This window comes from Prorops nasuta, unplaced genomic scaffold (assembly GCF_024137725.1).
Source record: "Prorops nasuta isolate Cenicafe-Biocafe unplaced genomic scaffold, Cenicafe_Pnas_1.2 PNAS00023, whole genome shotgun sequence".
Taxonomy (NCBI): Eukaryota; Metazoa; Arthropoda; class Insecta; order Hymenoptera; family Bethylidae; genus Prorops; species Prorops nasuta.
This window is the reverse complement of record NW_027116820.1, coordinates 3238277-3248378: the sequence shown is the minus strand read 5'-3', so window position 1 is coordinate 3248378 and position 10102 is coordinate 3238277. Positions and strand designations below refer to the sequence as shown.

Genomic DNA, 10102 nt, shown 5'->3' with positions numbered 1-10102 from the left:
TTCTATCCCCGCTGTTGTTATATTTTAATGAACAATGGATAGTAAGAACCGATGTGTCAATGCTGTCATTTCATAAATCGATCCACAAAACCAATAACGCGCAGGAACGGTACCATCGGTATTTAAAGGAGTTTTTGGGTATTCATCCTCCTTTACACAAATTTTTCTGTAAGTTAACTTTAATAGTCAGCATAACAATTTGTATCGTTTATTATTATCAAAAATGAAACCTTTGATGAACAGTGTTGCATTCATGCAATGCCTTCTTCCTATTGTAAACTCTTTATATTGCAACTTCACATTTAACAACTATTTTTTTATATTTCATTCTTAAATATCATATATCGAACAATTAAAAAAACAAATAAATTTTGAAAATGAATAGGAAATTTAAATATGACGAAAAAAGTGTTACATGTTTGCAACACGAAAATGTAAAGGATTAGTATTGGAAAATGTCCTTAATGCTTGTTACAATTTACATTGCAGATGGAATAATGCAAATCATCAAACAATATTTGATAAGCTTCGCACAATTAAAGAGGGGGACATATTATAACAGGCCAAATCAAATAAACAGTAAGTTTAATAAATGGTTACACGGTGCATGGATGAATATGGAAAAATATCTAGTGTTAGATACATCTGATCTGCGTGTTGCAAGTCACATCGAAGATTTCTTGCAACAATCCATATATCAGACTGAAGCACTGTTTCCTGATATAATTGAAGAAGGTAGTAAATAAATTTAATCATTACTTTTTCCTATTAAGAACAAAATTTCAATTGGTAAATGCGACAGAGAAATGGTTAACATAGTCATTGACATAAATGTAATCATCTGCAGATTATAAGATGATAATTGTTCGCTTTACACTATTATGTTCAATAACGATGTTAATTCAACTGTTCCATTACTTTTGGCAAAACTATAATAATATATGTATGCAATATGTATATAAATATATACATATGTTTCAAAAAATAACTGTGGGCTGTAACAGAGTATAAGCAGTAATAATACAAAATTAATTAAAACATATTTTCCCTTTTTATTATAGCTAGTCAAAGTGAGGAAATCAATTTGGATCAAAAGCATTCCGGCCTGTAACAATCTGGCAGATGATATGCAAAATAAATTGTTATAGTAATATTTGTTCGTGTTTGTACGAAATATACACATAATTATATCATCTTATATTAATTGTTAAATATGGATTCTCTTGTCAAAAGTATGACCGTTTCCTTTAATAGTCCACTTCTATAAAAATCATTTTTTTAGCCATCCCCCACTTAAATAAGAATTAACTTTTAGTTGACTTTACAGTCATATGTGCTTTCACAGTTAGAGCGAGTATATTTACATATACTGCATTCTAACTAATTTCATAAACTACCCAGTTACCTACAGAACTGTCGGTAACAAGTGATATCTATTCTCTACAGTCTGAACATAGCACTTTTCGGTGATAATGGTTTTCGGTCATAATCCACTTCTGCCAAAATGCTTTTCGGCAATAATCCATTTCTGCGATAAATATACCTACCGTTACCAGCTCCTCAGTTTTAGATTATCAGACGATTTAATCAATAATCTGCAATACCGACTTTTGACCAATGTGAAGTTAGCGTTTTTTGGCGAAAATATCATTTGGTCTTATTATCATTTGGCCATATTCTATACTACCGAAGCTACATTAAAGTAGACAAAGTGCTTTCCTTTTTTGATAAAAATTTAGGAGTTTAACGATATAGAATTTTATTAATGTTTATGTACGTATTTAAAGCTGGATGCACATATTGCTATATAGATCCATAAAAAAGTCAACTGATTTGTACCTAATTAAACAAGAAACTAAAGTATTCCCTTGTAAGTTTTGGTTGTAACCTAAATAGGCGCATATAATTTATTGACCTAATCACGCAATTAGGGTAAAGACAAGATATTAATAATTCACTTTAATTGTTACTACAAACTTATTACCTTTTTAGGAATTTTGATTCTGCTTCCTAACACTAATGGATGTCAACAAATTTAATGAATTTATAACCGAAGCGGCTGCATGTGTTATCGCTAAAATGTATTCTTCATTAGATTTGCCAAGAGCTCGTTTACATGAAATTATAGAACACTTTCAAGCTTTTCTTCAAAATTCTACGATATCTACTTTCATGAATCACCTCATCGATAGATTAAAAATACTTGGTGAATATTCCGATAATATTTCAGCTTATAAAACAATGCTAGAAATATTGCTAAACCCTTTTCGAAATCTTCGGTCGGAATATCAGTGTATTAAATATTTTAAAAATAGTGGTATATATATTTCTACTGAAAATGTCGTTATCGGAAAGGAAAAAGTTTTGGACAAGAAAGACGACGGTTCTGATTTGAAAATTAAAGAAGCATCCATGCAATTTATTCCTTTAAGACATGTTTTAACCAAATTTTTCGAATTACCTAAAATATTTGAAAGCGTACTATCTTACATCGATAAACTCGAACAAGATGATATATTGGTAACTAATATCATACAAGGGAATGATTGGAAAAGAAAGAAATTATTATTTCCTAGTCGTATAGTTATACCTCTTCTGTTATATCAAGATGATTTTGAAACTAATAATCCGTTGGGAAGTCATAAAGGTAAAGGAAAAGTTGGAGCTGTATATATTGTTATTCCATGTTTACCTCCGCATATGCAATCGAAAACTGAAAATATATTTCTGCTTATGCTATATAAATCTTCGGATCTGAAAAATATTTCTCTGCATCAATTTTTCATTAAGGCTGTAGAAGAATTGAAATATTTGGAAAACGTAGGTATTAACGTATCTACTTTATCTGGTGCTAAACAGATTTATTTTTCTTTATCTGGAGTAATTGGCAATAATTTAGCAGTGCATACGATTCTTGGTTTTATGAAAAGTTTTTCCGCAAATTATCCCTGTAGATTCTGTCTTGTAGATAGCAATAATTTAAATGCAATAGTAAAATTGTCTTCCTGTAAAAGGCGTACTGTAGAAAACTATTCTGAACATCTAGCTTTAAATAATCCTAAAGTAACAGGTATTTCAGGCTCATCGGTTATTTGTGGGCTTCAAAGTTCATCTACGATTGACCTTCTTACAGTTGACGTAATGCACGACATTTTAGAGGGTTGTTGCCAATATGATTTTGGAGTTATTTTCAATCATTTTATCATAAAAGAAAAATATTTTACACTTGATGATATTAATAATAGAATAGATGTATTTTTCTACGGCTTAAATGAAAATCGTAACAAACCTTGCTTAATTACTGCGACTGAAATCCATAATAGTTATGTTAAAATGTCAGCAAGCGAATCACTTTGTTTATTAAACAATATAGGACATATAATTAGAGATTTTATACCAGTGAACCATGAACATTGGAGAGTAATAATTGTTTTAAAGGAAATACTCGATAACGTAACATCATCAACTGTTCATAGTGGTTTGATATATTTTCTAGAAACATTAATTTTTCAAGATTTGAGTTTATTGACCAAATTATTCCCGGGATATTTTAAGCCTAAACATCATTTTATAATTCATTATCCAGAAATTATGAGACGCAATGGACCGTTGTGGAATTTGTCGACAATTCGTTGCGAAAGCAAAAATCGAGACTTAAAAATTTTATCGCGTGTCTCTTAATCGAACTAACGTATGTAAAACATTAGCTATAAAGCATCAAGTACAATTAAACATACGAATACGATCATGTACTGAGTTTTGGACTAATTTTTATGAACAAGGTAATATACAGTTGAAATTAGTACATGAACTGGAATTATATCATTTTTACGCCTATTCAGTACCGTTTAAACCAATAGACAGAATAAATTTGCTGAATTCTATCACTTATAAAAACCGTACTCTTAAAAGAAATATAATTCTAATGATTCCAAATGAAACTGACATTCAATTATTTGAAATATTGCAAATTTTCGAAGATTCAGATTTAAAATTGTATATAATTACGAGAGATATTACTAATTTTATTTATTATGATGAGCATTATTAAGCTTACAGAGTTGAGAAAATATATCAACATAACTATGATTTTTGTGAATATTTATCTTTAAAGGATTTGGATATATGTACTATCTCATACATAACATATAATCAAACAGGGAATCATTACGTTTCAAAACGCTGGCCTTAGCGTAGTTTTTAAGCATAAAAATTTAAGTAATTATATAGTTCGTTATTATTTACATTTCTATACACGTAGTTAAATACATAATACTGTCATTGTAATTGTAGTGTATAATTATATGTAATTTAAAGCATAATAACGTATTAATAATATTTAGTCTTCTGCACTATTGACTAGATGACAAAATATTAAATAATTAATAAATTCCTCTTTTGAAGAATAAAAATTAATTTCTTATAATTATTAAATTTAAAAAACATAATTAACTATAAAGGCGTTATAGTAGGATATACAATTATGATTAAAACATATTTTTCTTTTAAAATCAACAAAATGTAATTAAAGAATCTGTCGCAATACACCAATTGCCTATTTTATAACAACTCTTTACTAATTAATATTAACAGATAATTTTCATTAAAAAAAGGTGTTCTACAGTCAGCACCAATTCAGATTAGAGCAGCGAATCATCATTTAAAGAAATACAAAGTTTTGCCATTCGGCAATAATAACACTTGTGGCGCACCTTACATCAAATTGTGTGTTCAGTAATCATTCGCATGAACGCACGACAGTCTATCGTTTTTCAAAAGTATTAATAGTACGACTAATTATTGCCGAATGTAGTACTGATTACTAATAGATTACGCGTGATTCGCGTAATCGCATTATTTGGTAACAAATAGTGAAAAAAATTTGTTTCACATGAAGTAGTCGTACAGATTGAACTAATCATTGATGTATTTTTTTATCCGTGTAGCAAGATTTCGTGAAATCAGTGTCGAAGCGATCGTACGGATAAAATTCAGAATTTAAATAGACTTTAACATCACGTACATCACAATCGCTAAATTTAAGTACATTCGAGTATTGATCGTTCTTCTTATTTTTTCTAAACGCCAGTATCACGTATCGAGGCTTCTCCAATTGTGTAGCTGCTTTGGCAGCCCATGTATGTCGCTGTGTTGGAGGTAAAAGGGGATATTCGTAGAGCTCCCAGGAACGAAAAGCCATGGTGAGATTTTTATTCTGCTCGATAATGCGTAGAAATTGTAGTTTGGTAAATTCATTTAAAGTTACATGAGGCATTCTCCATTGCACTCGGTGCAGTTCAATCCCAGAATCGGTAAACTGATTTGAAGAAAATATTGAATTTATATCATTACGCGCTCGTATCAGAACGAGCTCATGGCGTGCATTGATAACGACACGTTTGTAATCTTCGCAGAATCCCAACAGCATATGCAGGGGAACGCAAAAGCTGAATGTGTCAAAAACATTTTCACGCTCTCTAGTGGCAACGAACCAGCCAGAATGACGTACACTCATACTCCCTTCACTGCTTAAAGATATGAGATTGCTCATACTGGTAGTGATACCAACGTTTTTGCACCGATCAATCTCAATACCGTTCAATTCATAACGAATTTCATCGAAGAGAAATGCCATGGAATTAGCGTCGAGCATAACCTTATCCGTCAAAGAGTGTAGTAGCAGCACGAGTACCTTCAATCAGCTTCCCCTCTATGTAGAGGTAACTACCACTGGGCAAAAGAATCAAATCTTGTTGTTGTAATGGGATACAAATTTCATCGCTATTTCCCAATGATGCATTCGCATACGGATTGTAAGCATGTATTTCCAATTTAGTGATGCGGTTGTCGTACGCAGGCTGTGCGGTAACGTTCAACGGATCCATGATTTCTTTTCTTCACAGTCAGAACCAATTAGTGTAGAAAATCTATATTTTTTCTTATCAACACTTTTTTGACACCGATCACGTAGTTCCCTATTTCACTCTGAGCTGATGTATTCAGCTCTGTTACAGCTAATCGGCTGATTGGTTCATTGAATAATTTTGGTTTATAATCATCGGTATTCTTATAAATCAACATCATCTATTGTGTAATCGTACGGTGACTTGCTTCTTTCTAAAATTTACAGGACGATTGCCTTGATCGAGAATACGTAATGTGAGACGATCGATTACCCTTGCAATGACTGGCAAGTAAATGACGTTCTTCGGTGTTCCCGAGATTTTATAGCCTGGTGGAACGCTTGGGAAAAATTAGTGGATGACATGTCGTGGTCTACTGTTCGTATATGCACCAGCGATAATGTTGCATTCGATACGTAGAATATTTACTTTTAAAATGTTCACAGGTTCGTCCGATTCAGCCCAAGTGTTTGGTAGGATTACGCGGTCCGATGAAAATCCTAAGAGAGAACCAATATTATTAATTTTTGTAAAATCAATAGACTATTTACACATTATTTCACTTTTCAGTGTGTTATTATTGGCACGCAGAATAATAACATTATCATCATAAGGTAACTCCAATCGCATACGCAAGTATTCATTTATCGCACTCAACTCATAACAGCCTGTAGGTATGGTTATTAGTTTATTTTTACCAAAGCAAAAATTATTATTCGTCTCATCTACATTGGCGATCGAGTAGATACTTTGAAAATCTACGAGTTCCAGCTCATAGTGACTGTCGTCCAGATTGATTGGAGGGACAAAATTGGATTCCAATATATGACCATGTCCTAATAGCGTAAATGTTAAAGACATTTCGTCTGTTCTCTTAGAAATTTAACACACAACTAACCACAAATGCTCGTATCATACGACTGATATTGGTCATGATTGTAACAAATTTTACTAAGCTGACCGAAGTACCGTACGAGCTCAGTCGGTGGTTTCAGATTACCGAAAGAATCGAAATACTTTACAAGATTATTGCATTTAACGTAGGCAACCCAGTGAGTGCCTGAAACATTAGAATCGTCAAGGTTAACGATTGCACATTCATTAGACCATGGACCATTTCGCGGTAGACTTGTACGCATAAAGACTCCACGGAAATTTGGTATATCACGACATACGTGAGATAATTAAATATTACTTGTAGCACCCGATCTCGGTAGACCGCGTGCAGTTACTTTTTTGTTCGCTTCTTTGACATTGATTTTTTTGCTACCCCTCCTCCGTTTCGTTTGTACGGTGCGAGATACAGCCCCCGTCCACCTCTTGCAGTTGCTTCTATCATACGAATGTGACGCTGCATTTCTTCTAATTTTTTTTCGCAGCTTTGGCATCGTTTCAGCTTTCGCTATACCTGATGCTCCACCTGTTAGTGCTCCCACCGCACCTAGCAGCGGGAGCAGAGGCAACAAGCCGCCCCGTTTTTTAGACACTCGAATTTTTCGTATTTTACAGCACTATTTCCAGTTTTTCTCACTGCTGCTTTCTTCACTATATCTGTTTCTAATCCTAAACCAAGTTTACGCTTTGCGTTCATAGACTCCCAGACAGCTGTTGCTGCAGAACGCTCACCCAAGGTTGCGTCACCAGCTGTGATACGTTTACGTGCACGTTTTGCGAGCACTTTATCAGCTTGATGACGCTGCGATAAGTCTTTGTATTGCGAATACGCGATATCGTGTTCTAGACAGGCTTCGTCCAGCTAATTCACACCTCGATCACCGTGTGCTAATCGTTTTTGAAGTCGAGCTCGTGATCGAAAGTAATTGTATATCGGTAAATGAAGCTTAAACGGTAGTTTGTTTATTGTTTCATTGAGGAATGATCCACATCCAACGCACGACATGTATAACAATCTTTTATCAACGATGGTAGTGCATTCGCATGAGTAGTATTAGGTAGATTGAAATGTTGTAAACAATAGCGATATTTTTGAACCTCAGGATCTGCACGATTATGCTGGGTAATTTATTCCAATATCTGTCAATACTGTGTGAAAAGTACTTTAAAAGTAGAATTTTCGGTACGTATTCTAATTTATCACTGCTTAACTCCCGCAAACTTGTAACATCCAACAAAAGTGCTGGCATAAAAAAACTAATTGAATTCTCAGATTTCATTCCTATAAATAGCTCATGAAATTACGATTTAACTCCAAAGTCGTTCGAGAATCCATTTCGTAAAGCAACCATTAAGTATCAATATCTCAGTCGACATACTATGCCGATTCTAGGACCCCCCACTCCTGTCCACTCGGATGAGCCTGGTTGCGAGGTAGTGGGGGGAGTCAAGAAGTGCTAAGCGGTGGTGGTGGGGGAAATCGGAGGCTCCACGTGAGCTCGCAGCAAATATGGCGAGAGGGTTGCGGGGGTGCGGGAGGATACTTGCAGCCTTTTTGACGTCACACTCCCACTTGTCTGACGTCAGGTCCCAGTCCAGTTTCCTAGATGGTAAAACAGATTCCCCCTGCGTTGATTTTTTCGCTCGCGTAACCTTGAATCTTTGCAGCATATTAGTGACCCCGCTGAGCCCCCTTTACCCTAAATGTAGCTGAGTGTGTTGCTTTTTTTCCATAGCTCAGCAATTTTTAAACTAATATATAATAGCATGTGCAAATATTTGATTTATTCATTGAGTGCTGGGGGTGCAACTTACTGTCCAGTACTCTCTCTCTCTCTCTCGAGTAAATAAATCGGTTGAGGGAGCAGGGACAACAGTTTAACACAATTTGTCCAAAAAATCCTGAAGATTGAAACGATGGCTCCAACATTTGTGGATTTTCAAGGTTTTCGATTGAAAGATAAATCATTCATAGTGAAAGAATTTGCAGTCTTACGCGATGGAAAAGTGTTTCACATTTTATTTTCACCACCGTTTCCATATACATGGTTAAATGAGGCGGAGATAAAGTAATCAAAGTAAGTATAATTGATTTTCCAAATATATATCTTTTTAAGTGATGAGTTTCTTGTTTTTCATTCCATCTAGTTGGTTATATTATAATCATCACGGTTTAAATTGGATGGATGGTTATTCACCTTACTATAGATACAAAGAGGTTATAAGGAAATATGTGAGTTCAAATGAGGATGAAGAGATTTTCGTGAAGGGACTCGAAAAGAAGAATTGGCTTAGTAATATCTGCGATTTTGTTATAATGATATCGATGAATATGAGTGGGGTGATTTTAGACTGAAAAATAGTAATAGCAATACACACCTACCTACATGTCTAAACCATAATGTTATGTGTTAATTGAGGAATGTTTATTATATGAAATTTATGTATGAGAAAAAAGGAATAAATAAATTAGCTTGAAGATTCTATCTGCATTATTGTATCAAACTCCTGCAGTATTCTTACTGTTCTGATTCATGACACGTGTTTAAAATGAAGAATCAGCATATTGGATATCTGATATCTGATATTTTTCCATTTTTAAACGATTTTAACATACATACATATACACAAATAAATGACTAAGTATATCAAATTTCATCTTCATACGAATTATAAAAAGATTCATCGCGGGTGAAAAGTTTCATTATAGTTTCACCCAGCGATTTATTGTTGGAAACGAAGCAACTTATCAGAGATCTTCCAGTGATCATACATTTACAAAATGGATACCGAACTTCGAAAAAAGTTGAGCTCAATTAGAACAGAGGATGAATACTCTACATGGGTTCGCGAATGTCGTGATTATATTCAAGAATTAAGAAACATTGATCGAAATGCTTCAGTAGGTACGCGACAGAAACACTTTGCCGAGATCGCGAGCATTAAATGCCTCCTCCTCCGATCGGCAAAGGATAAGAGTTTCATTAAATTTGGTTCTGGCTCCAATGCTGCGGAAGGACTCATTTGGGAGGAGCTTGAATCAGCGTTTAATAGTCGAATATGCAGTGGTATGGTGATAAACTCAAATTATATAGAACCACGTGATTTTCTGTTAAATGTACAAGAAATTGTACATACCCGTGTAAATAAAGTATTCTGTAGTGTAAATTGTATAAAAATAAACTGTGTGTTAAATGGACAATTTATTAGTAAGGATATTAGTGATGATAAGAACATTAGTACAAAAAATAGTGTTTTATATAAAACTGATAATTTTAGCGATTGGTATAGGCAAAATATTGTAG

At 33.8% G+C, this 10102-nt stretch overlaps 1 protein-coding gene across 1 annotated transcript; it reads left to right on the top strand.

Moving 5' to 3' along the window:
- The first annotated feature begins 2019 nt into the window (after positions 1–2019).
- On the top strand, positions 2020–3681 carry LOC136781603 (uncharacterized). The gene has a single exon (XM_066740498.1). It carries the CDS (start codon positions 2020–2022, stop codon positions 3679–3681), a length of 1662 nt encoding a protein of 553 aa, XP_066596595.1.
- The last annotated feature ends 6421 nt before the right edge of the window (positions 3682–10102 follow it).

Bases quoted from the DNA above. Each gene is read 5' to 3' on its own strand.
- LOC136781603 (XM_066740498.1), top strand. From the start codon at position 2,020: ATGGATGTCAACAAATTTAATGAATTTATAACCGAAGCGGCTGCATGT.